The sequence below is a fragment of the Mangifera indica genome, chromosome 16 (assembly GCF_011075055.1).
Source record: "Mangifera indica cultivar Alphonso chromosome 16, CATAS_Mindica_2.1, whole genome shotgun sequence".
Taxonomy (NCBI): Eukaryota; Viridiplantae; Streptophyta; class Magnoliopsida; order Sapindales; family Anacardiaceae; genus Mangifera; species Mangifera indica.
Genome location: NC_058152.1, coordinates 13,538,088 through 13,564,936, shown reverse-complemented (window position 1 = coordinate 13,564,936; position 26,849 = coordinate 13,538,088). Strand labels below are relative to the sequence as shown.

The window sequence follows — 26,849 nt, the reverse complement described above, 5'->3', positions numbered from 1 at the left end:
CTTCACTAATCCTCTGTCAGGTTGATTTTCACACAAAGCAGATAGACCCTTCTCAGAAGTAAAATATTTCCTCCCTCAATTTGAATTCCCTTTAGTCTCAACTATGCAGGCAACTGAATTAATTGACACTCAGAGCATATGCAGCCAAACAATTCCTCCCTCAGTTGTAGCTCTCTTCTTAATTAAGAAAACGCTTTCCTCAGAGCACTGTAGTACACCATAGAGTCTGCATTTGTAGCTTGTTGTTTCCACCAATCTTTACCTTCAACCATGTTCTTCAGTATCAGACATTTCCTTTATGTTAACTGTTGCTGAAGAGTTCTCTTTGAAACCTTCAGAACCTCCAGGATCTAGACTATTTTTCTCCAAAGCTTTACTCCAGCTCACCCAATCAACAATATTCAATTTACTTCTGAGCTCTTCAAACCTGAGAACAGAAAAAGATTTAGTAAAAATATCTGCTGTTTGAAATTGTACAGGGACATACTGCGCCTTCAGCTTTTTTGCAGTAACCTGTTCTCTCACAAAATGAATGTCAATTTCTATATGTTTGGTTCTGCTATGTAAGGCTGCATTAGAAGCCAATAAACCTGCACTGAGATTATCACACCAAATTATGAGAACTGAGAAACATTGCGATTTTAGTTCAATTAGTAAGCTTTTCAGCTAAAAAATTTCAGTAGATGCTTGACTGACAACCCTGTACTCAACTTCCGTGGAAGAGAGAGCCACAACTCTTTGTTTTCTAGAGCCCCATTGCACCAAATTACCCCCAAAATACATAGCAAAACCACTGGCAGACCTCCTATCACTCAAATTCCTTGCCCAGTCTGCATCAGCGTATGCCTCTATAGAAAAACACTTAGCTGGTTTGATCAACAGCCCAAAAGACTAAGTACCTTTGATATATCTTAAGACCCTCTTACAAGCCTGACATTGAAGTTGAGAAGGGTCCTTCAAAAACTGACTTAATTTGATCACAACAAAAGAGAGATCAAGTCTAGTCAAGGTTAGATATTGAAGTGCTCCAATAGTGCTTCTATACTGAGTTGGGTTAGAGTAGGGTTCACTGTCTCTAATAAACAGTTTAGTGTTGGCTGCCATAGGTGTTTTACAGGATTTGGAGTCTTGCATCTGTGTTTTCACTAGCAATTCAGCTGCATACTTAGACTGGCACAAGTGTATTCCTGATTCATTCTTATAAACTTCTATGCCTAAAAAAAAACTAAGTTCTCCTAAGTCTTTCAATGAGAACTGGGCATTCAAATCATGTATTAAGGCTTGAATGGAGGACATACAAAGCACGTCTTAGCAAAACACCCAAAGTATCAAAACACAATAAAGCTTACAAACTCAACTCATAAATGCGAACACCTATACATGTCTTTTCTTGAAAGTCTATCTTAAATTATTACACAGATAGAAATTAAAAAAGATACTACAAAAATGGATACTACAAAGTTGTCCAATATCTAACACCCAAAAGACAAGTTTGAGGGCTTTGAGAAATAACAAACAGAGCCCAGATTATACTCCTCAAAACCAACCAAACAAAACGTAAAAAAGCCACTTGTTCTAGCTGAAAGGACAATCGAAGGGAAGATTGCAGACAGCGTGAATCATACATGGACACATGAAAGCACTTGTGGACTGTCCGAACAGAGTACACTTCTTCTTTGTTCTAGCCATAATTTTTTCTCTGGTCACAAGGACAATAGCCAAGAAGGATGAACACCGCCTGAAGGAAGGCTTCTCGGCAAGCAGCGAAGGAAAAAGAGTACAGATCTTCATCTTTGTTCCAGCCACACTATTTGCATTTTTCATAAAGACAAAACCCATGCAGGATGAACAACACCTGGAGGTAGGCTTCTAGGCAAGTAGGAGAGGATTCTTGGGAATCCAGCGAATTTTTATCTAGCAAAGGAAATGCACTAACTCAAGGCAAACTTCAAGGAATGGACTCCAGCCATTAACCTTTAGAGCAAGATTGAAAGGACCTGCAAAACGGAAAGCCAAGTTTGGAAAAAAACTCCAGCCGAGCACCTTCTATCAAAGATGCATTCCGGCAGCCCCCAATCCTTCAAAATCTTCTCCTTTACTGTTTCTTCGTATCTTTGTTCATATATACATTTTAATGTAAGGGTACATTTTTTTTTGGGTTTGATTATGAGTACTTTAGTGGGTTGGGTTCCGGGCTGGGCAATTGAAAGGGGGCCTGCGCTTATAAGGAATGGGTTAAGGGAGGAAAGAGGTGTGAAAGTTTCAGAGACAAAAGTGAGGGGAAGAAAGAGAAACTGAACACTCACTTTTTTTATTTTATTTTAATATATAATAGAGTAGATAGGTGATATATTATTATATAATAAATATTTTTAATATTTAATTAAAAATTATTTAAATATATTATTATATATTATCTATATATTCAATTATATATTTAAAATATGTACATATAATTTTATTGTTATTTATAATAACCATAGCTGCTTCTAATACTTCGTCAAATGTGTCTAATCCTTTCACTAAACAAAACAACCAGAATTATAAATGAAAGCAGATTGAACATATTAATTAATCACATAAAGTATTTTCTGTGTTTCGAAGGACCAACGAAGGTTGCATCGTTAGACAAAGTAAGGCAGGTGAACGTGCTTGAAAGAAAAAAGGTGGAGTTTTAATTTTAAGACCAGAATGTAAAATTATAACAAGTTACTCAACAAGCGGAGGAGGCTAAGGCCCCAACGCAACCTTTTGTGGGGAAAATAACCGTGACATCCCTGATGTAAGGTTTAGTCTCTAATTTCAGTGATGAAAATTTTCAATAACATTTTGGTCCCTATGTTAGTAACAATATAATCCATATCATTAGCAAATTTGGCTTTGAGGCAAGGCTAAAAACGAGCCGAGTTGAGCTTGAATAGGGCCTGGCTCCTAGTTGAGGCTCGAGTTCACTCAATCACATATTTGTATTTGGTTTGTTTGATAATTTTACCGTTTCTGATTGACTCACATTAGCTTAGGTTCGTGTGTATAGCTCAGGTTTGTATGAGATATTTGTCTTTGCTTGGGGTTCGTATTTTAGACTCTTTTCAAATTCTAAATTATTATGTATAATGATATGTATCATAAACAACTTGTTTAAAAAACTTTTTTATTTAAGCAAGCTTGCTTGATTTGGGTTTGGGTTTGTGATCTTTTTTGCTTAAAACTCAAGCTCACATTCATGCTCATGTTCGTGTTCATTTAAGGCAGACTTAGCTTAGGTTTATTCGAGTAAAGCTAGTTTTGAATCTGACCAAACTCACTTCAAATTAAATCCCACTTTGAGGGATTCAAATGTCAATTTAATAATAGTGAAAGAAACCAAAATGTTGGTTAAAGGGAAACTTAAGGGTTACAATTGTCATTTGGCCAAAAAATTTAGTCTCACCCCAAGTTCAGTGAAATGACAAAGTCCCGCACATCAGTTTTGAAAAAGCTAAATATCCACCCATAAACTATTAAAATTAATAATTTTTGTTAAAGATAAAGATAAAATAGACAATTTACATAGTAATAAAAAATTAACTTTTAATTATATGAAATTATCAAAAAAAAAAAAACTTTGAATATATATGAAACATTTCCTCACCCATTCCCTAACTCAACCATTAAATCACTCATATATTAGATGACAAATTGTTCCCCTTTTCAAATTCTATTGAATAGAATGAGAGAATATCAAACCTTAAATAGGTGCTAAAGCTTTTCATCATTACATCACTCATTTGGGTGTATATTTTTATCTATTAGACAACAAAATTATGAAGTTTTAAAGAATAATGATAATGTTTTTAAAGATAGAGTTGTAGAGAAATCAAAAGCCAGTGATGGTGAGAATGAAAAGGAAGTTCAGACTGTTTGTAAAGGGAGACAGAAAAAGATGATGATGATTGAGGAAGATGATCCAAATTGGCCCTATCTAAGGGGTGAGGAATTAGAGATTTTGAGTGTTTTATGTTGTTATAGGGAAGATGGTTTTAAGATTAACTCGGAAGAAGAAATTGATGATAGTTGGGTGAAGAAGATTAGATCATCTATTTAGAGTGGGAGAGATTGATTCTCTTTTACAAGTTTACTGGGCTTAAAATATAGAAACTATATATTATATATGATAATAAGACTAAATGTTATAATAATAATAATAAAAAGACAATACTTTTATATATATATGGGATGTTATTTTTTTAATTATTTAATTATGTAATAATATATTATTATTTATACACAGAATACTAATTATAAAAGAATTGTAAGTGATAAAATCAGGATTACGCAGTCATCTTCGTTCCCCTCACAACTCAAGTTAGTCAACTCTATGGACCCACCATCTTAACACAAATCACCCTCTCCTCTGGTCAAAATTATGAACTTGTTACTAGCAGACTATATATTAAAAAATAAAATACATGTCGATAATAAATAAATAAATAAATAAATAAATAAATATATATATATATATATATATATATATATATATATATATATATATATATATATATATATATCAAAACATTAAGGCATTTATAATAACATACCATAATTTATTATAGTTCCGTCTACATTTAAAATTATTGAGGTCTATAATGGAGGATGGGATTACAACTAAGCAGAGTGGCTTGACTTTTAATCTATATTTGATTTGAGTTAAATTCAAATTAAAATTTAAGTTTAATAGTTTAATTTGAGTTTAAGAATTTGTTATATCAAAAAATTTTCATTCCCTTTTTTTATTTAATGACTTATTTTCTTCTTGAATTCTTTTTCTTCTTTTTTTTAATTAAAATTTTTTTTATATCATTGTTTATCATTTGAGTGAATTTGAATTTAAATTCAGATTTAACATTTTGATTTCAAACTGCACTCAAATTAACTTTTAATGCATCATTTTGAAAATTAATTTAATTTTTAAGAATTATAAGGATAACTATGTCACAAACCATATTTAAGTACACAGTCATCCCCTCACACCATTTTAGTACATTTTCACCCTCTCCCTAGCTCAAATGCCAACTTGTTACTGAAAAACTATATATAAAATATAAATTAAATGTCAATATATATATATATATATATATATATATATATATATATATATATATATATATATATCGAGAAGTTTTAATTCTGTAACCAGAAAACACAATGATAAGGCTCAGGCCAAAGTTCCCCACGCATCCCTGAGGTAAGGATTAGTTTCGTATCTTAGTCATACAATTTTAATAACATTTAGGTCCCTCTATCGGTAACAATATAGTCCAGCAAATTTGAGGGATTGAAATTCTTATTTAATAACAGTGAAAACACCAAAACGTTAGTTAAATGAACCTTAAGGGTTGCAACTGTCATTTTTCCCAACTTCGCGTTCCTAACTTTTCACCTGGCTAGTTAAAGTGAAACTTAAGGGTTGAATGGTCATTTTGCCCAACTTCGCGTTCCTGTGGGACCCTAAGGGGTTGAATTTTGCATACAGATTACAATGGCAGCCATAGCCCTCGGCCTTTGCCTTGACGTCCCTCCATCCAGCACGTGGTATTTCCCAAGTATTTTCATTTATTTTTTCCTGGTGTAATATTATTTGATTTATATTGAAATTTTTAGAAAAAAAAAATAGAATATTTGAATTTGATGTACATTCATTATCTAGTGCATACTTTTGTTTAGATAATTTAAAACATAATTTTTAATTTGAATTAATAATCATGTAATTTATTTTCTCATAAAGTTATTGGCGTAAATTCTCCTTAATTTTTCTCTTATTTTTGACTGGTGAGAAAGGGGCATACTGAAAGATGAGATGAGTCAAGCCTACAAGCTAATGAAGGTGCCTTTGACCGCCATGTCTTTATCTTGTTTTGTCAAGATATAAAGTGTTAAAGTTGTCACCTTTTCAACATCACAAACTAACATCTACAATTATATAATTAATAATTAGACATCCAAAATCAACCACAAATGCTTCAACTTTGTAAAGCATTATCTGATTAAGTTCATGTCATGCTTTTATATGGTATTCTGATTTTTACATTTTGTGGAGAAACATTTTTCACGTTGGTCCTAATTAAAACTGTACGTTTTCAACTACGACATCACTTAATATTTTAACTTCTGCGTAGGACTTTACTTATTTGGCATACATACTTACAAAAGTAGATTAATTTTGAGTGGAATAATTATGGTTGGAAGAAGAGCATTAAAGATTTGAACCTCATCTTCTATATTAATTATGTAAATATGTGCTCCAATCCAATTAAAAATTAAAAAATAAAAAAAAAGAAGTAAGATCAATTGTGGTTAATTTATGGAAAATATTGTCTCACTAAAAGTTTTGAAAATATCATATTTATAGAACCAGTTGTTATTATTAATATCACGGAAGTCTAGAAAATGCTTGGACATCGAATAATAATAAATTTTATAAATGGGGCAGCGATCAACGTGGGTGATTATTAAGAAGAAGTTGATTTTATTAGCTTAGCCGGTTGGGTTGCAACCCACCTTCCACATCTATCACTTTCCCTGGGATTCAAATAAGAAAATGACCATATTAATATTTAAGTAGGAAAATTTGTTATCGTTGCGTCTACCTTCAGGCACCTCACACGAAAATTCCTGCTCACTGGGTTTTGCTTTTTCTACAGTAAGATGCCGATGAAGCCAAGAGCTCATTTTTCTTCACCCAAAAGCTACACCTGGCTGTGCATGTTAATGGATAGTGATTATATATGCCTTTTCATGTTAATGGTCAGAAGACAGTTATCCTAAATGCTACTCAATTTCTGAATTGACATGAGACAATTAAACTCGTCTTAGCAACCGTTCATCACATAATTTACTCAACTTATTTCATCTGAATTGATAACAAACGTTCTGATACTTTTATGCAAATAGTATTTGGATTAGGGAAATTCAATTGGAATAGAACCTGTTTTGCAAACCGGTTTAAAAAAACCCATTGCTATTCATGGAAAATATACTCAATCTCAGTCCTTTTTTTTTTTTGGGGCCAAAAGGACTATGTCTCCCCTTTCCTGCACCCCCTCCCCCCAAAGATTTAGTGTGCTCTTAAAATTACATCTGTGAGATTTTAAAAACTAAAAATCTTATATAGATTAATTTTTGTTATAAGAAATAAGAGTAAAATTATTATTTTACTAATAATATTAAAAATATATAAAATTAATTATATTTTTCTTCTACAAGTTTAAAAACTAATAATTTTACCCGTCAATAAAGTTTTAAACTGTCAAAAGTAACATTTTCCCCCCAAAGATTTAGTGCGTTCTTAAAATTACATCTACGAGAATTTAAAAACTAGAAATCCTATATAGATTAATTTTTGTTAAAAGAAGTAAGAGTAAAATCATTATTTCACTAATAATATTAAAAAATATAAAATTAATTATATTTTTCTTCTACAAGTTTAAAAACTAACAATTTTACCCCTCCATAAAGTTTTTAACTGTCAAAAGTAACATTTTCCCCCCAAAAACCTAAGGATTATTTTCCAAACGTTCTTTGACTATCATCTCCGACAATGTTTCAACCCATTATCTCGTCGGTCATCAAATCTTTACTTTCTAAAGCAAGAAGAGGTGACGAAAATGCTTCGGTTCATTTGAATCGACAAAGACCCTTGTCTTTGTCAATTCATCTAGAATTAACAAAAACTTTGTCAATTCCAAAAGAATCGATGAAGATAAGTCTTTGTCAATTCTTTTGAAATTGATAAAGATACATATTCGGTGCTTCATCTTGAAACTTTAGAGATAGCCAAAGAGATGGTAGGTTGAAATGTCTTCTCCAGTGGTCTAAGAGTCTCTAAAAAAATAAATCTTAAGGTTTCAGAAAAAAAATATTACTTTTAAAAATTAAAAAACTTTAGATAAATAAAAATTTAATAATTTTTAAAATTATAAAAAAAATAAATATAATAAATTTTATATTTTTTAAATATTATTAATTAAATAATAATTTTACTTTTAACTCCATCTAACATAAGTTTATCATTTAGCTTTTTTTTTTTTTTTTTAGTGCACGATTGTATCTGGTTAATAGATGCTATTACAAAACACCAGCTCTACCAACCCAACTCCCTCTAAAATTTCGATAACAAATTAATATTTAATTATGAACGCGTAAATTCCTTGTCATTGGCTTTAGCTTCCTCTACAGCCAGCAGCCGAGCAAGCCATGAGCTCAGTCTTTTTCCCGACCTTCCTTCACTGAAATTCCGGTGGGTTGGGATTGGGTGTTTTTGTCTCTCTCCTAGTGTCTTTCACCAACCATGTTTACCATTCCAACATCTTGGAGTTCGGCTTCGACCAACTCCATATGAACTTCTCTCATTCCCTGACAGTTCTCATCTCTTTTACAAATCTTTTCGCCTCTCTTCTTCCCCTTTGTAAAACATAGTAGTTACCACTAGACTGCCCGGTCTTAGTAACCACTGCCTCATTTGTCGTCATCTTGACATTCTCCTCCCCTAATCTCATAAACCCACTCGTTATAAACAGAGTACTCTGTTCTTGCAACCATTCGTTTCGTCTTTAACACCTTTCTTACTATGGCACGTTCAGCTAGTCGCTTGACGATTGACCTAAGTAAGTGCTTATGAATGAGTTCCAGATTGTACTTGAATTGGTTTACTGATATGAATGACGCTGTTTGATTGAAATTACACAGGTCCTGAAGAAATAGTGAAAGAAGCGCAGCACAGGAGGTTGAAAACACCTGAATTATGGAAAATATTTGAGAACCATGAAAAGCTTCAAATACTTGCCTCCCAACCACAACAAAGGCCTACAAGTATTGTTTCATTCGGGATTTTGTTTTATATTAAATTTTAAAGTGGAATTTGCTCTGGCTTGATTTACATTAATGGCAGGTGGTTCAATTTTTGTCATTAAGCTGCAAAGGCTCAGGGACTTTAGAGAGGATGGCTACGTCTGGAGAAAAAGGAAGGATGGAAAGACCATAAGGGAAGATCATGAAGACCTCAAGGTTCGTGCAATAATTTGATGTAAAATTTTATTTTCAAGGCTGTCTGTCAGTTTCGACGATTAACAAGAGTCAAATCTTACAGGTGAATGAAGTTGTGAAATTGAATTGCGATTATGCTCATTTGGAAACAAATGAAAATTTTGGAAGGCGTATTTATCGCATGTTTAAAGAGTAAGAAACTATAGTCTCCTCCTCAAAGATTCTTGGGGTTTATCCAGATTTTGTTATGACATGCTTTTTTGGAATATGTTGTTTTTATTTTATTTATTTTTTTAATCTTTTCTCTAAATAAATTTCTTAGGTGCCGGAGCCCACTTGGGAAACCGCCATCTTCAAATAAAAAATTGAAAAAAAGGTAAAACTGGTATTAGGGTTGCCTTTCTAGATCTCTGGTTTGTGTGAATATGTATGTATCCTCTGAAAGATTCATGAAAATATGTATGCTTACTGTTGTGGCAATCTGATCTGTTCATGGCTTTTCAGCTTTTGTTTGGTTGATTTGAAGTACATGCATAAGGTTGATATGATTTCATGTTTCCCTTTCATGTTGAAGGGAAGTACAGATTTTTGTTGGGTTGATTTCTGTTTTTGATTTCCTATCAAGTTAATTGAATACTATTGATGCAGGGAATATTTAGGCATAGCACTTTTTCACTACCTAGAAGACAAGGTTAGATTATATGGTGTTGTTCAATTGTTGTGCATAGAGCCATGTTTTGAGTCTTAATCTTTTATATTACTTTTTTCTCTAAAACAATCAGCAAAAGAAGGAAAAGACAATCAAAGTAACTCATCAATCTTCCCAAGAAGTTAGAAAAGCTATACACACATTGGTGGTGACAGATTCCCAGGGTTCTTCTGGTATTGTTGATTATGACAGTAACCAATTGTTTTTGCCTCTACAAACAACAGATACAATTAACCTGGAAAACATTCAAGGAAATGCTGACTCTGCAGGTGCATTGTTGTAGCTTCTTTATGTTCTCAGGTTTTATTTTAGTAAACATGAATCACTAGTGTTTTGTAATTTTGGTGATAACAGGTTGTTCCTCCAGTATTGTCAATCATGGCAACTATCAATTATCTGTGGCTCCGAAAACTACAGATTCTATTAACCAGAGCAACATTCAGGCAATTCAAGCAAACGATGAATTTGCAGGTGCAATAGTCGCTGTAGCTTCTTTTATGTTCTAAGTACTTTAAGTTTATAATTATGAAAAACTAGTGTTCTGTAATTTGGGATTGAATTGATAGTTGCTTCAAATGAACGATGATTTTTTTTTTTTTGCAGTTTGTAGCAACCAACCAAGTTCTGGATTCCATTCTCTCCCTGATTTACATCAGAATTTGATGCAGACAACAGATGCGGAATGTTCTGGCTCTCATAACTTGGTATCATTTACAGGTAATAAGTCAACTTGCTTCAATTTATTGAGACATGTGCTTGTCAATATTCTTGCTTTTTGTTCCAGGAGATGGTATGCCACATTGTGATTATGAGTTCCAGAATTTGCTTTCTTCTCAACAGACCGAGGATGATTTTCCCCCAAACCCCGGTACCCTCAGTAGCCCCTGTGAACTGCCAGAGTCGGAGAAGTCTGTGGATCAGGTTTCAGAGGTGAGACATGATAAGTAATTTTGGCTCCAAAGGTTTACCATAAGATGAAATGGAACCTCTTGACATAAAATTTCTCTTTGTATTACAATGGAAACTGCACTTTCAATCAATCTCATTCCCACATCTTTATTTTAACAAGTTTAAGAACATAAAGGAATTGTAATTGCTGTAGTATTTCTGAATGTTTAAACCACAATGATTGTACTTTCTGAAATTTATAAGAAGTAGATGTGTTTGTTTGCTGACTTCAGTTTTCATTTTGCCCCACATAGGCAAATTTTGGACGTTAACATTTTTTCTTGAAAATATTAGAGGAACAAGAACAATCTCAAGCGAGTAAGTGACATTCCGGCGGAGCTTCTTGCCAACACCATTGATGGATATCAAGATTGCACGATTTTCCAGGAGAATCCAGATTGGCAGGTAAAAAGTTCATGATAAAGCTACTGTATCATTGGCATCACAGTTTCTCTATAGCCTTCTCCAGCTGCATCCATTGTCTCAGGAGATCGCACACAGTGGAAACATAACATATCTTGAAAAAAATGTAACTAACTGTTTTAACATTTCTTATAAACTTATCTATACAAACTAATGTGACAGCAAACAATCACATCACTCATATGCTTCCACATCAATTTTTATGAATAAGTTAGTGAAAATTGTTTGTGCATGAAGTATCACTTCTCGAAAATAACTGATTTCTCAATTTGCAACTTAAAGTTCTCATATCATTCATGCCTCCTAAAACATTGTATTTCTCTGCTAGTTGTACTTAATGCTTAAGAAACATATGCTCCACTCACATTATGTTTCAATTTCTTCCATTATAACAATGTGGTCTCCTTGCGGATGTGACAAAGAAACATCAGCTAATAACAGTTTCAGTAATAAGATGCAGGAGCCTCTGCCTCCAGGCAGGGTATTAGACCATTGATATTGATGTTAATAGGGATGTTGTGACTCTTGTCTTTAGGCTATATCTGAAGATTATGCTCCATGACTCTTGAATGTTGCCCCACACAGATAGAGAGCCATATTTTGGGTCTTACTTTTTTATTTGCTGTTTTTGAAACCTTCAGGGAAGCAGGAAAAATTGCAAATGCAGCAACAAGCTAAACGTTTTCGAGATAGAAGGTTCTCCTTATAGCGTTGTACATTATGAGAGTCATCAATCAGCTTCGTCTTCACAGACCATCTATACAAACAACCTGAGCAACATTCTAGGATATGGTGGATCAGGTGCATTCTTTTATCTCCTTAATGTTCTCAGAGCTTCTAAATTCATGATTATGTTATCTGGTTCATGTAAGTTTATATCATTTAACAAGTATTATGTTGATTAGCTTGTTTTGATTGATTGAAATATGTGTTTGCTAATACATATGTTACTTTCTTTTTGTTCAAGGAGATGGCAAACCAGATAATCGAAATCTGTCTTTTCAAGGAGCGATTGAGAATGATTTCCTCCCAAACCCTGGTATAATTGGTGCACCTTGTGAACTGCTGAAGTCGAAGTCTGTGGAACAGTTTTCAGAGGTGAGGCATGTTAAACATTGTAGTTATAATTTCTGTAAAAATCCAGAGTGTTTCCAAATACAAAGAGGACAATTTATGAAGATGTATTTGATTATTAACTTGAAGTTTAAGATTGTGGAAATAATATTTTTAATCATCATCTTGAGCATAATTAGTAACCATTATACTTACATTCATTAATTTTGCAGTATTTTATTCCTGTTCTGGATCCTTTTAATAATTCTGATGGCATTACAACGGAAAGTCTCCATAAAAGATTTGAAGACCTGTTATCTCTGAGTTGCCCTAACAACATTAAAACTGAAATTTCTTTGGAAGAGGTAACAAAAATTTGTTTTTACATAGGTTTCTTCCACATGAGTTCTTGTATTGATTTTAAAGTTTTGTTTATCTCTTTTTGGGTGGGTTCAAACAATCCATTGCTACCTTAAAGTTGTTTATCTAAAATTCTGTTGTATAATTTTGCAGAAATTTTATTTATGGCTCAAGAAACTTGTTGAAAGTGAAAGTGACTTTACTATGTTAGATGTACAAGTGATACATCTTGCAGCTGCACTTGGTTATAACGTAATCATACAAAACATAATTGGTGCAGCAAATATAGATATAAATTTAGGCGGTAAGAATGGGTGTACAGCTCTTCACTGGGCAGCAAAGTTTGGGAGGTAAACTTCTTCACTTCGTCTGATTTTTCTACTTGTTTACAAAGGTGTAATCTGAATTTGCTTTGATTACAGAATGCATACAGTTGAGCTTCTCATCTGTGAAGGTGCAGCTCCTGGATTACCATCTTTTCCTGGAGGCAACACACCGGCCGACTTAGCTTATGCTGCTGGACACCGTAAAATTGGTGATTATCTTAAAGATAAGGTAGAGGTCACCGTTGAGGCCCAGGAACTTTATCATGATGAGTACTTTGAATTCTAAGTTTTATAATTAATTAATAATTATAATGCCATATTTAAAAATGAAAACACTTGAGATTATAATTTGGAAATGTTTTTGTAAAATTATAAACGGTGTTGTTCTAATTGTGACGGTTGAAAAATAATAGTTACTGACAAGCTGGATTCAGCCATCAAAGAACATCGGCAGAATCCCTTGCTTTTTTTTCCTCAGTTGGATTGACCCCTTATTTATTTATATTATTGAAACATAGGACTCAAATCTTTGTCACTTCTTTTATACTCACTTGATTTTTCTATGTTACATTTGTGTGTTTATATAACGTTGTGCTTAGTCTGTCATTATGTTAGGTCTTATCTTTCCATGTTTGCACTTATTCTGGTTTTTTATAAACTCACATATTATTTAACTAATCTTTTGTTTTGGAAACTCATAGGAAATTGGAAAACTGGCTCAGGGTTCTTCCTCTGGCGCTGCCAGTGACGGCTGTAACGGGTTACCTCTACCTTCAGAAGCTACAAATACAAGTACCCTAAACAACATTCAGGAAAATGTTGAATTTACAGGTGCATTGCGGCAGCTTTTTTAAGTTCTCAGCTTTTACTTCATAATTATGAATCACTTTTGTCTCAGGAAGTACTCAGGTGCATTCAAGTAACCAATTGCATTTGCATCCTATAAGTACAGATACAAGCAACCAGAATTTCTCTGAATTAGCGCTGGGTGGGATGCAAATAGGAGATGCAGGATTCTTTGATACTTATCATAGTATATCGTTTACAGGTATTCAACTGAATAGTTTTCTTTGATTTGTTAAGATGTGAGCTGGTTAGTTGAAATATTGCTTCTTTTTGTTCCAGGAGATGGCATGCAAGATTATTGTAATGACTTTGAAAATCAGCCTTTTCCCCACTCGACTGGGAATGATTTCCTCCCAAACCCGGGAACACCTGGTGGCCCTATTGAATTGTTGGATTTGATAAGTCCATGGAGCCCTTCCTGAAAAAGGATATACTGCAATGAGTAGAGGGAGTGAAATTCCGGGACACTCTTCTAACCAAATGAAGAAGAAAGCAGAGGTCGCGGTGGCAGCCCTGGAGCTTCATTATGATGAGACTTTGACTCCTAAGTCTTATTATTTAATAATGATTATAATGTCATATTAAAAATAAAAAACTTCATATTATAATTTGGAACTGTTTTTATTTTCTTTTTATAATTATTGTTTGGGTGTAAAGTCTGAATTATAAACAATGGTGTTATGCTTCTTTTTTGTGCTGTTTAAAGTGGTTGAAAAATGATTTTTGACAAGTTTTTACCGATTTGTACGGACCTTTGACATCTGTGTCTTCTTTTATTATTATTTTTAAAGTATAAACGGTAAAGTTATATAATTGAATATTATTTTATTTTTAATTTTTAATTATCTAATTACATAATAATATAACTCATAAAATTTATCCGAAGCTTTACTTAATATTCAAGCCGTTTCTCTTACCAATGTATGCAATTCAGATTCGAAACTCTGCATAAAAAAGACTATGCAGTGTCACAATAGTGGCATAGGGAATTAGATTGTTAATATTTATATCTATTATAATGTAAGATATAATAAATACGAAGAAAAAAATAGAATTCAAAAGATATTTAATATGGTTCGATCTGATAATCGAAAAGCTACATCCATAATCTATTATTAATTATTGTTATTACATTAATTAATATATGTCATGGGAATGATATAAACAAAGATCTTTAAAATGATAACTAAATTCCTAAGAGAGTTTTCTGCTGAATTTGATGATAATTATCAAGAATAATAATTCTCCTTCTATTTACATGTATTTAAAATACTATCTCTGCTCTCTTTGTAGTTGTCCCTTGTATTTATAAGACAAAGAAGAGAGGTTACTATTTTTGCTCTCAAAATCTATATATATTTTAATTAAACTAATGCTAATTAATTATATTAATAATATAATCTCGACTTGATAAGAAAAGATGATTCTCTCTTTTAGGAACGAAGAAGATTAGGAAAATTACCATATTGAGAAGATATATTATTTTGTAAAGTCCTTCTCATTGTTTTAGAGTAGAAAGTTTGTCTTCATCCTTGGATGACTAACAAATAAAAGATATATTTAGTTGTTGCTTTAATAGGCCGTCATTTATTATAACCTAATGGAAGTTGAACATGTTCATTTGGATAAGAAGTTTCTCCAAAAGATGTTCCACATATACAAATCTACCTTTTTATAAATATAAATGCCCAAAGGGCTTATTCCCACCTAAAGTATGTTATTATTTTAAGATTCTCTTCGTTAACTTTGAAAATTTCATTTATCTATCTATGAACGATTAAAATTAATAGAACCATAATTCCTTAAAATTTTATATCTTCCTCTCTCCCATTTCAACCCCTAAAAACTAATCATTTTTCTTATAGACCAAAATTTAAAAAATAGTATTTCCCTCTAAGAGTTTAGTTTTTAATCTCCGATGTCAAATTTGATATCATTGCCAATGATGAAGCTTTTTTGATGCATCATCATGCTTCGACGGTCTCTCTTCCCTCCTCTGGAACATCGATTGACATAGATTTGGTATGAAAAGTTGAAGAACTTCGTCGAGAGACAAAGACGAGGTCATTGTCTACGTCTGAGAAGACGAAGAGCTTCATTTGCTAACAAAGCTCTTCATCTTTTTAGATCAGATATACATTGCTCAACATTCTAGAGGAGGAAAGAGAGACTGTCTGAGCATGGTGATATGTCAAAAAAGCTTCATCGTCAACAATGGCACCAGATTTAGCATTGAAGATTGAAAACTAAACCCTGTAGGGAGAATGCTATTTTTTAAAACTTGGCCTAAGAGAGAAATAATTAGTTTTTAGGGGTTATAGAAAAAATTAAATTAAATTTTAATTTATTTTTAATATTACAAATAAAATGATAATTTTACTCTTAAAACTATTAATTTTAACTGTTCATGAGTGGGTAGATGAAATTTTCAAAGTTAATACGAGAAACTTGAGATAATAGTATACTTTAGGTGGGAAATAGTGCTTTTGCCAATATAAATTTATAATTTTTTTGGTAATAAAAAATTTCACTTAAATTATAATTGTTTAGTATAAATGAGTATACATAATGATTTTGACTGAGCACTATCTCAATAAACATATCATTAATATAAAGGCCAAATGAGTAATTCCACCCAAGGTTTGATGGAATGATAATTTGGAGTTTTTATGTTTGAAAAAACCAATTTCTCATCTATCTATGAAAGTTAATCATTATTTTTTATGTCATTTATCTAGATATTATAATATAGAGTATAAATATCATTTTTCAAAATTTATTAAAGGGTAAATAAATATTTTCTTATTTTATTTAAAAAATTATTATATTTATCTCATTTATTTGAAAAATATATTTTATATTTCAAATAATTTTTATATGATATTTACCTTATTAATTTATTTCATTCTATTAATTATTTTGAAGATATAATTATAATTTTTTAAACTATTAAAAGATATATTAAATTTAAAATTTTTAAAAATACCCTTAAATTTTAAGAAGAAAATTCTATCATCACTTTTAAAAGTTTAAAAAATTAAAAATTAAATACTATTGAAACTCTTATTTATATTTATATTTGTAATTTATTTATTTTTAAGAGAAATTAGGTATATAAAATATTTAATGTAACTTAAGAAAATTATATATATATTTTTTAATACATAATTTAAATATATAAATAATTTATATTATGTGATTGAGTGATTTTAAATTAAAAATAAAATAATATATAATAATATAATAATATATTATCTATATATTTAAATTATAAATAAAAATATATACACATAATATTATTTTATCTAACTAGATGATTTGTCTTTTCATATTTTTATTTAAAAAAATAAATTTACTAAATGGATGAAAAATTGAAGCTGAATAAGACGTTTTTGTTTTTTTAAATTTAGAAAGAAATACAAACAGTAAAATTGCGTGAGTCTTCAGACACAAAATCTTTCAACTCCTCCGAATAGTTACGTGTGTCTCACGTGGAACATAACGAACAGTAGAAATCACAAGGGAATAAAGCTGAAGTCTTCAAGAAATCGACGGAAGCGAGGTGGCTGTGAGAGATGGCAGTGGCGGCACTTGGCCAACTCAATGTGGACGAGCCTCCGCCGGCGTGGGGTTCCCGTAGTGTTGATTGCTTCGAGAGATTGGAGCAGATTGGTGAAGGAACTTATGGGTAAGTCAAGTCCTTTCAATAGGATTAAAACCTTTTCTGTTTTAGGTATTCTTTTGCCAAAATAATTATTACCCATTGTTGTTTTGTGTATTCGCATATATAATCTGGAAGGAATCTTGGAAATTGAAGCCTTGTGCTGATAAAGTTTCAATTTTTAATTCTGTGTTGTGACGGGTTCATGTTTAGGGAATTTCCCTTTCTTTTGATCTATTGAGGTTTCTTTTTGTGACTGAAATTTAAAAAATAATTTGAAATTTTCACCTAAATTTTAAGTCTTTTAGGTTTTTCTTTAAGGGAAGGAAAGATAAAATTGACTCGTTAGATGTTTAAAGCAATATCAAAAATACAATTTTGTGGTGTTTTTTCCTTTTGGGTGTTTAGCTTATGATGGAATATGGAAAAGGATTTATTCATAGTGGTGGATTATGGAGAAAATAGTGCAGTTCCTTTTTGGGTTTGTTGATACATTATCATTAGGGTTTATGTTTCTATTTTGCAGACAAGTTTTCATGGCCAGGGAAATCAAGACTGGGGAGATTGTTGCTTTGAAAAAGATACGTATGGATAATGAGAAAGAAGGGGTATGTTTCTGTTAAGTTAATATGTGCTTTTATTTTCAGGCATATGATAGTTAGTTAATGATTGTTTTGGTTTATCAAAAGTCCAAGATTTATTTATAAAAGTTAGCTGTTTCTCCATGCATACAATACTACTAATTAGAGGGAGAAATGGATCTGCCTTTGGTTCTATAGTTTCTCTGACACTTTTTTTTAAATTATGTAGTTCCCTATCACTGCCATACGTGAAATTAAGATTCTGAAGAAGCTTCACCATGAAAATGTTATTAAGCTGAAAGAGATAGTTACTTCTCCAGGTATTTTAGTTTTAGCTCTTTTGCCCATTTGCTCTTTTCTATGAAATTTTATGATTATTATTGGATCTATATTGCTCAAACCTCTAATATATTTCTTTTGCTTAAAGGTCCAGAGAGGGATGAGCAAGGGAGGCCAGGTGAGTATAGCTGTTGCAGAGACTGCAATTTATTTGCTTTTATGTTTTGCTTGAAAGTTTACTTGAGTTGTATCTTTGTTGAGACTACAGATGGTAACAAGTACAAGGGCAGCACCTATATGGTTTTTGAGTACATGGACCATGACTTGACAGGCCTTGCTGATCGTCCTGGACTTCGATTTACAATTCCCCAGATAAAGGTATTATATTCTTGATACTTTGGAATGTTTATTTCTTTTGCATCAAACATCAAGTGATTGATGATATCTGAATTATTTTTTTGTTTTGCAAGTGTTACATGAGGCAGCTGCTGACTGGGCTGCACTACTGTCATGTTAATCAAGTACTTCATAGGGATATTAAAGGTTATAAGCATTTTGCTTTTTGGACCTTTGTTGTTAATTGAGCTTCTTGGTTATGACTGCACAAAACTTCTTCCTGCAGGCTCAAATCTTTTGATAGATAATGAAGGAAATTTGAAGCTAGCAGATTTTGGTCTTGCAAGGTCATTTTCTTATGACCACAATAACACTCTCACAAATCGTGTTATTACTTTGTGGTATCGGTAAGTCTCAACTTTACAAACAGCATGGTAAATTGTATCTGTAGTGCCAAGCATGATCTCCATGTACTACAGTCTTTTTTTTTTTAAAAAAAAAAGAATGTGCTTTTGTTTATATATTTAATTGTTTCTGAAACATGTGAAATGGCCAGGCCTCCAGAGTTGCTACTCGGAGCCACAAAGTATGGACCAGCTGTAGACATGTGGTCTGTTGGCTGCATCTTTGCAGAGCTATTGAATGGAAAGCCTATCTTGCCGGGAAAAAATGAGGTTAGGTGTATGTCCTGGATTTATTTTGGTCTGCTGTGATTATTGCGTGGGAATTAGTGTGGTTGGGCTCGTAAAGTGATAGTGATTGTATTAAATTCCTAATTTGCTAGCCGTCCTCATCAAGATTGTGTTGTTTCTCACAAATTTCAGCTTTTAAGAATGCTGAACATAGACTTGACTGTAATTCAAGTGAGATTTGGTTTTAGGTGGTAAAATAAGGTTGGTTTTTATCTTTTTCCCTCAATGAGGGAATCTGTTTTTTAATGATAATATAGTGACACAGAATGATTTGTGCTGTGCTCAACTGAAATGTGCTATAGACTTGGAGAGAGAAATGTGTTTATGACTATGATAGAATAGTTGCATAAGGAGAAGTTTTGCGACTTTGTGAGCATAGGGGAATTTAAGATGAAGAGCTGAAGGTTCTAGCTTTTAGGATAAAGTCTTCATGCAGTATTTTCTTCATGCTGTCAATCTATTTTATATTGTGGGTTCAAGCAAGAATATTCTTAACCGCTTAAATTTGAGGAACCCGACAATACGCACTAGTAATCATGTGAAGCTCAATTTGTGCTCCTTTCTTATTAGGGCTGTGCCTTATTTTGTCAGTGTACTAGTTTAAGTGCTTTGTTTCCCATTCTATGTGCAACAAATCAGCCAGTATTTTCAGATTATAATTGTCTTCTAATGTTAGAGTTTCAGTTGGAACTGTTGGGAAGTTTCTATGAGGGATCAAATGGCATTCGTTACAGTTTTTTCACATCTTCACTTATGGTATAAAATTGATTGATATTTCTGATGGCTACATCTGATGTATAAATTTTAATTTAATTGCAGCCTGAGCAATTGAATAAGATATTTGAGCTTTGTGGTTCTCCTGATGAAGTCAACTGGCCTGGTGTTTCCAAGATGCCTGGGTATAACAATTTGAAGCCTTCAAGGCCCATGAAGAGGCGCGTTAGGGAGGTTTTTAGACAGTGCGTAAAGAAAGATTTGCCTTTCACATCTAGTGTTGTTTCCTTATTTTTAATCAAAAGATAATGGAATTTTGTGCGTGCATGAAATAATATTTTGATAAAAGTTTATTTGCTTTTACAGTTTTGACCGCCATGCTCTGGAGTTATTGGAGAAAATGCTAATGCTTGATCCTTCCCAGGTATCACCCTAAAACTATTATTGTAATTTGACTGTCTGCATAATACATGCTCATTCTGTTGCACCGCATTGTTATATATGATGCTTCAATGCTTCATGTTCAATTACGCTTTAGTTTGTTCACTTATTTCCTTTTTTAGCAGAGAATATCTGCAAAGGACGCACTTGATGCCGAGTATTTCTGGACTGACCCCTTACCTTGTGATCCCAAGAGGTGCCTCTCCTATCTTAATCATATTCCAATCCATTTGCATTAGCTCATATCCATAATAATATTAGAAAAACTAGAGCTAGCAACAGTCTTGACTTAGTTCGGTTGATAATCCTATGCTTGCTACATATTTGTCCAATTTGTGTTTACTTGAAAGACGAAGCAATTCCAAATTATATCCAACCTCTACTCTTTTCCTTGATCATAAGGCGTGTTATATGGTGTTTTTTATTTATGCAGCTTGCCTCAATATGAATCATCACATGAGTACCAGACAAAGAAAAGAAGGCAGCAGCAACGGCAACATGAAGAAGCAGCAAAGAGACAGAAAATACATCACTCACAGCAGCATGGTCGTCTGCCTCCAATACAACACACTGGGCAGTCTCATCACTGGTCTGGACCAAATCATCCTATGAATAATGCGGCACCTCCAGGTCCTGCTGGTCCTGGTCACCATCACTATGGAAAGCCTCGAGGGCCTCCTGGAGGTCCAAACAGGTACCCAGGTGGAAACCAGAGTGGGGGATATAACCAAAATCGCGGAGGCCAAGTTGGAGGTTATAACAATGGGCCATATCCATCACAAGGCCGAGGTCCACCATATGCTGGTGGGGGTATGGCTGCTAATGGTCCTAGAGGACCCAGTGGTGGCTATGGTGTTGGCCCACCAAACTATTCCCAAAGTGGTCAATATGGAAACTCCGGCACTGGCCGAGGTCCAAACCCACCAGGTGGTAATCGAAATCAACAGTATGGTTGGCAGCAATAAGGTTTACGAGTACTGCTTGAAGTCGACCAGATACTACACTAACTAAATATAAGTGATACAATAAACTGAGATGAATCCCTCTGCCCTTAGTTTTGGATGCCTCTTATGTCAAGACTTTTTATGCATCTTTTTATAGGCTTTTGGTTTTATATTTAAAAGCTTTTTTCCTTCATGTTCATCTGTATAGACCAGCACTCTCAGTTTTTGTAATGGATATAAATTCTCGTATCAAATATATGCCCTGTTATTTACATGCTTCACAAATTGTCTTATAGGAAAAGGAAATCTTTGATGATGATCTTTTAGTTCCCATGACTGTTCTCGTCTTTGGAAATTAGATACAGAACAAATAATGGCAAAAGAGAACAAATAATGTTCTCGTATAAAGTATAGATGTATGTCTACTAGCATCAGAATTTTGCTGAATTTATTCTCTTTGAATTAGAAGAGAGCCAGGAGGGGCTAAAAGTAGATGCAAGGGGGCACTATCCCACACTTGTGTTTGCAGATGGTACAACAAAAACAAACTTGTCAACTCACAGAATCACAGCCAAAAACAATTTAAATATTTCTTTGGCAAAAGCCTCATCCTCCTGTGGCTCCTTGATGTTTCAATTGATTGGATTGAATGTCTATGCAGATTCTACTTTGAGAACAATCTTCATAAACTCGTATACAAAGTAACTTATGGCAGCGGATGGTAGAACCTGAAACATCACCAAAAAGTTCACAAAAAATGAAGATCAGCAATTTTGATCAATTGAAATGTTACGGTAGAGATAAAAAAATGAAACAGAGGTATAATACACTTTTTTATTGATTCCCCACAAAAAGGCTATGTGCCGATGCCAAGCATAAGACACACAAGGACCACATACTGATCATCCGTATCCAAGAAATCTATTGTTATAGAGAAGAAATGAGAAAGCGAAAAGAAGAAAGACATAAGCATCATACTTGTAATAAGCTAGGAATTAATCCTGCGTATAGTGCAGGAACACCACCTTGCTCAACTACCTTGACACAAGTTGCCAATACACTTAACTTTGTTGCACGGACTTGCATTTGAAGTTGTCTTCTCACAACTTCAAAGGGATATGTAGCAGCTTCAGCACATGCACCAGCAATTGCCCCATAAAGCAATGTTCGGATTGGACCCAACTCCAGCTGTTCCAATGCATTCAGCTCCTGACCTTCCTGTTTCATATACTCAAGTCTTTTCTTCCCTTCTGGTGAATGGAGATAAGCTGACTTCAAAATATCATAAACACCATAGAAAACTGCACCTGAAGGTGCCATGCTTGCAATTGAGGGCACCAAACCCTTATAAAGAGAAAAGAATCCTTCGGTTTGGATCATGTGGCGGAAAGCACCAATTAGACCACCCAAAGCTTCCCCACCAGGTGCCACAATCACTGTTCTTATCTGCAATATTTGTCATTTCAGAAGGCAGTAAGAGTACATCAGAGTTCAGCCGAAATATACACATAATTATAAGGGTATAATAGATTTCTATGGCCAAAACATGCTCAGCGCTAGTAGTTTAAACTCCTTGAAATATGCTTACTTCCCCTCCAGTGATTTCTCTCTAACCAGATACAAAGGATATTTAACAAAGATCCCAATGTGAATATTAGTCCTTAAACACAAAACAACTTACAACATTAAAGAATTTTTTTTACAGAAGCAAATTACATGACCATAATAAAATAATCATAAATTCACACTTACGGTGTCCAATGGTAAGCAGAGCAAGGTAGCAGTGATTCCAGATGCAGCACCAGCAACAAACCGCTCAAAATTTGTGGTTTCTTCATTCCTGGTCAATTTCAACAGATGACTTCTGTATGTATCATAAGCATAAAAGTTGATAGCCTTAAATGGAGCAGTACGAAGAATATTAATGAAATTTCCTTTCCAAAAACCTCTGAGCCCTTGAGTAACAGCAATTGTTTTTATAAGGTCAAAAAGGTTCTTCTGCTCACCACGAACTATGTATTCCAACTTCAGTCTCTCAAGAGGGGCAACAAAAGTTCTGATCATACAACACCAAAAAAAATTCAGCCAAAATCTAAATTTAATGGAATAATTTATACTCATAAACTAGATTCATACAAGCAATTAAACTACAATATCTGTCTTGTGATGACTATAATAAGTGAGACAACTTATGGAACCAGAAAAAAAAAAATCAGGGTGTGCACATGCACAATTTTCTTCAACTCTCATGTTTTGCTCAAGATTTATTCAACATAAAATAATCAAAAAAACTTGAACCAAAACATTTTATTTCGTATCTAACCCAAAAAAAAAAAAAGGAATTTTCACAGCCAATTACAACAAGGATAAGCTTAGAATGTTCCATCTGCAACATATCAAACAAAAAACATTGACATCCAAACTACAAGTTTAACATTTTATGCTACTACTCATATCAGTAGGCTCTAAAAATCCAGACTCCTCCAAGTCTACTGTAGCTTTACAATGCAACATTCAGTGAACTCATGTCAATCCCCAGCAAAAGAAGCACAATGAAAACTGTCTGTCCTCCAGAAAACACTGCCATCCAAAGAATGTGCAGCTTAAAATTCTAATTTCTCAAATTCCAAACCATGAGAAATGTTTATCTCATTGAGTTAGTATAACAGTTAAAAATTACTTTTTTTTTTCCTCAAATTGTAACAGAGTCCAAGCAAGTCCATTTACAGATTAAACACAACAATAAAAACAAATAAAACAAAAACATAAAGCGAGTAAAGCTAAAAACAAAACCTTGAGACAGCAGCAGCAACAGCTCCAGCCAACAAATGCTTAGTAGTATTGAAAGCACCTAACTCCTTCTCCTTCTTCTTCTCGTGCACCTCCGCCTCTGCACTTTTACATTCCCCGTTCCCATTTTGCCCCCAACTTTCACTTGATTCCCCAACATACCCACCTTCACTTCCCTTCACCGATAAACTCACCGACAAAAATCCACCTCCCCCTTGCCTTCTCTTCACTAAACGCACCGTTTTACTTAACCCAAAACCCGAACCATCACAATCACCATTCTTAAATATCAACGAAACAAACGAAGCGGGAACCCTTTGATCATCAAGGAACAAGCCCCCATAAAAAAAAGGAACAGTTTGATCAGAAAAAGTTTGACCTTTGATCAAAGAACCGAAGCTCAAAGACCGATCTTGACCGTTCATTGTTATTGCAGGTAGTTGGTGGGTGCCAGTAGCATTACATAACGTATAACGAAATGGGATTTTTGTAGAGCGAGGAGGCGTGAACAAGAAGAGAAAAAGGAATGGAATTGAATAGATTAGAATGAAAATGACAAATGGAAGTTTTCGGAGATGCTTAATATTTAATACGCCTTCCTTCTCAGTTCTCGTTGGTGTAATCCTATGCTTGATCGCCGCAGCTCCGAGTCGTTTGTTTTACTTAGGGTGTTTTTGTTTTGACCACTCTCGCAACATTGGCGGATGTGACACATTTCACACGTGTGCATGTGATGTGAAATGCCGTCCCTTTTAGCTCATCAAACATGGTAGATTATAACATTATCTGGATCGAGCTTTCATTACCGAAACAACGTCGAATGTTTCAACTTTCAAGATACAAGTAAAAATCTGTTTACGAAATACCATTCCAGTGTTGGATGAAATAAGATATTAAGCTAATCTATCACATTTGAAATTTATTCATGGATAAAATTTTATATATATTTTAAATATATAAATACGCATGTATTTGTTATTAATATGATTGAATTGTTTTAAATTAAAAATAAAATAGATTAAAAGAATATTTCTCACCTAAGTTTAAGTGGGTTCTCAAAGTTATACACCGTAAAGTTTGAAAATTCGAAAATATCATCTATCTATTAAAAATTTGAGTTGAAATTAAAGGTAAAATTATTATTTAATAAAAAAACTAAAGTTTTATTACGTTTTTCTCCTTAGCTTGAAAATCTCCCAATTCTCCCCATTTGAAATTTGAAAAATCAAAATTTTCCCTCAAGGTTTATAAACTGTCATCAAAGATAGCAAACTTCACCATCTCCAGTGGCGTTGGCTCTCTCTCCCTGCTAAACTCACCATGTCGATCACTTTCCAATCATCGACAAAGCCTATTTCCTTTGACGAAAACGAAATCATTTTCGTTGAAGTTGTCTTCGTCTCCAACAAAGACAATCGTCGAAGGTCTCAAACGGTCACGTCGTCTACGTTTGAGATCTCCGATGATGGTCTTCATCTTAAGTAAAGATGAAATTATTTTCATCCAAAACGAAAACGATTTCATCTTTGTTAGAGGAAATAGGTTTCGTCAATAGTTGGAAAGTGATTGACAGTGAGAGTTACGCCGAGAGAGAGAGCCAACACTACTGAAGATGGCGAAGTTTGTTGTCTCTGATAATGGTTTGCAAATCCTAGGGGAAATTTTTTAATTTTTCAAACTTCAGGTTAGGGGAAATTATGAGATTTTCAAGCTAATAAAACTTTAGATTTTTAAAATTTTTTATTAAATGATAATTTTTCCCCTAACTATGATTGAGATTTTTGGATTTTCAAACCTCAAATGTGTGACTTTGAGAACGCACCTAAAATTGGGAGATAATAGTCTTTTAATTAATAAAATAATATACAATCACATAATAACATATCATATATGCATTTAAAAGTGATATGCATAACATTTTTTTTTTAAATGATTGTATAAGATTAGTTAAATAGAATACAAGTTTCTAAACTATCATAAATAGTTTTTTAAAAAAAACAATAAAATTATGCGAATTTATTTTTTATATACATATAGTTATATATGTTATTGTATAATTTGATGATTTTAAATTAAAAATAAAATAATATTCAATCACGTGATAATACATATAAATATGTATCTATTTATATACTTCTTTCAATCACGTGAGAACAGTATATCTAATAACTTGTAAAGATCAAATAGTAGCTAATATATACCCAAGACATTATAGCCTATCTTGATACAGAAATATGCTTTCCCACTTGGCTCAACTTGTACATAGAACATGTGCTCTTCCCAAAAGTTCTATAAAAATTAAATCGAAGTACAATTACTTTTTTTTTAATTAATTATGTGTGTTTGGTTAATAGTAATCCGTTAAAACTGGTAAACAATTAATTACATAAAAAAATTAAAAAGAGTGATAAGGAAAGAAGAAAATAAATTGCCAAAAAAAATAAAAAAGAGTTTTCAATAAACTTAAACTACTTCGGTTTGAATTCATTGGGGCTTTAGCATAGAGCCCATTATTATTTGGGCCAAAAGCCCAATTAGTAAAGAGGCTTGGGTGGAATCAAGCTCAAAACATTATTGCTCAGCTGCTGCCTACCAATTTCTAAAGCTGGCTCATGTGTTTGGATTCGTACAAATTTCAACTCACAAATGGGTGCACTTATTGATACAATTTAATATACTTTGTCTGTTGTTTTGTTGCCAAAAAAACAAAAAAAGTAGAAATAAA

The 26,849-nt window shown here is 33.1% G+C and overlaps 3 protein-coding genes across 5 annotated transcripts; 2 read left to right on the top strand and 1 right to left on the bottom strand.

The window, feature by feature from the left end:
• Nucleotides 1-8,605: 8,605 nt before the first annotated feature.
• LOC123199029 (calmodulin-binding transcription activator 2-like) lies at nucleotides 8,606-14,425 on the top strand. Its single transcript, XM_044613825.1, has 18 exons — nucleotides 8,606-8,642; nucleotides 8,725-8,847; nucleotides 8,927-9,042; nucleotides 9,125-9,213; nucleotides 9,670-9,712; nucleotides 9,804-9,999; nucleotides 10,085-10,201; nucleotides 10,334-10,447; nucleotides 10,515-10,660; nucleotides 10,973-11,083; nucleotides 11,743-11,902; nucleotides 12,069-12,199; nucleotides 12,388-12,519; nucleotides 12,668-12,864; nucleotides 12,937-13,069; nucleotides 13,542-13,671; nucleotides 13,793-13,888; nucleotides 13,966-14,425. The coding sequence occupies exons 1-18, from the start codon at nucleotides 8,606-8,608 to the stop codon at nucleotides 14,106-14,108; spliced, it is 2,214 nt and encodes a 737-aa protein (XP_044469760.1). The 3' UTR covers nucleotides 14,109-14,425.
• Nucleotides 14,426-17,131: 2,706 nt separating this feature from the next.
• Nucleotides 17,132-21,606, top strand: LOC123199173 (cyclin-dependent kinase C-1-like). Of its 3 annotated transcripts, none has more exons than XM_044614053.1 (12): nucleotides 17,134-17,374; nucleotides 17,874-17,955; nucleotides 18,158-18,248; nucleotides 18,356-18,385; nucleotides 18,476-18,585; nucleotides 18,678-18,750; nucleotides 18,830-18,950; nucleotides 19,100-19,217; nucleotides 20,055-20,194; nucleotides 20,316-20,373; nucleotides 20,516-20,586; nucleotides 20,824-21,606. In XM_044614053.1, exons 1-12 carry the CDS (start codon nucleotides 17,262-17,264, stop codon nucleotides 21,353-21,355), a joined length of 1,539 nt encoding a protein of 512 aa, XP_044469988.1. In that variant the 5' UTR covers nucleotides 17,134-17,261; the 3' UTR covers nucleotides 21,356-21,606. The 3 variants fall into 3 exon arrangements, with proteins under 3 accessions (XP_044469987.1, XP_044469988.1, XP_044469989.1); XM_044614054.1 differs by lacking the exon at nucleotides 17,134-17,374 and adding an exon at nucleotides 17,537-17,555; XM_044614052.1 differs by having other exon boundaries at nucleotides 17,132-17,374; nucleotides 18,356-18,585.
• Nucleotides 21,607-21,762: 156 nt separating this feature from the next.
• Nucleotides 21,763-24,899, bottom strand: LOC123199175 (probable mitochondrial adenine nucleotide transporter BTL3). Its single transcript, XM_044614055.1, has 4 exons — nucleotides 24,128-24,899; nucleotides 23,087-23,390; nucleotides 22,313-22,780; nucleotides 21,763-22,062 (listed from the first exon to the last, which is right to left on the bottom strand). The coding sequence occupies exons 1-4, from the start codon at nucleotides 24,547-24,549 to the stop codon at nucleotides 21,988-21,990; spliced, it is 1,269 nt and encodes a 422-aa protein (XP_044469990.1). The 5' UTR covers nucleotides 24,550-24,899; the 3' UTR covers nucleotides 21,763-21,987.
• Nucleotides 24,900-26,849: the final 1,950 nt, after the last annotated feature.

What these genes read in the sequence shown, in the direction of transcription:
- LOC123199173 (XM_044614052.1), top strand. Translation starts at nt 17,262, where the DNA reads ATGGCAGTGGCGGCACTTGGCCAACTCAATGTGGACGAGCCTCCGCCG. An exon ending in ACTTCATAGGGATATTAAAG is followed by an intron (nt 18,751 to 18,829) that starts GTTATAAGCATT and finishes TTCTTCCTGCAG; the next exon opens with GCTCAAATCTTTTGATAGAT. An exon ending in TTACCTTGTGATCCCAAGAG is followed by an intron (nt 20,587 to 20,823) that starts GTGCCTCTCCTA and finishes TTATTTATGCAG; the next exon opens with CTTGCCTCAATATGAATCAT.
- LOC123199175 (XM_044614055.1), bottom strand. Translation starts at nt 24,549, where the DNA reads ATGAACGGTCAAGATCGGTCTTTGAGCTTCGGTTCTTTGATCAAAGGT. An exon ending in TCTGCTTACCATTGGACACC is followed by an intron (nt 22,781 to 23,086) that starts GTAAGTGTGAAT and finishes CAAATATTGCAG; the next exon opens with ATAAGAACAGTGATTGTGGC. An exon ending in TAATTCCTAGCTTATTACAA is followed by an intron (nt 22,063 to 22,312) that starts GTATGATGCTTA and finishes GTGATGTTTCAG; the next exon opens with GTTCTACCATCCGCTGCCAT.
- LOC123199029 (XM_044613825.1), top strand. Translation starts at nt 8,606, where the DNA reads ATGGCACGTTCAGCTAGTCGCTTGACGATTGACCTAA. An exon ending in GTGATTATCTTAAAGATAAG is followed by an intron (nt 13,070 to 13,541) that starts GTAGAGGTCACC and finishes GGAAACTCATAG; the next exon opens with GAAATTGGAAAACTGGCTCA. An exon ending in GGAAAATGTTGAATTTACAG is followed by an intron (nt 13,672 to 13,792) that starts GTGCATTGCGGC and finishes CTATAAGTACAG; the next exon opens with ATACAAGCAACCAGAATTTC.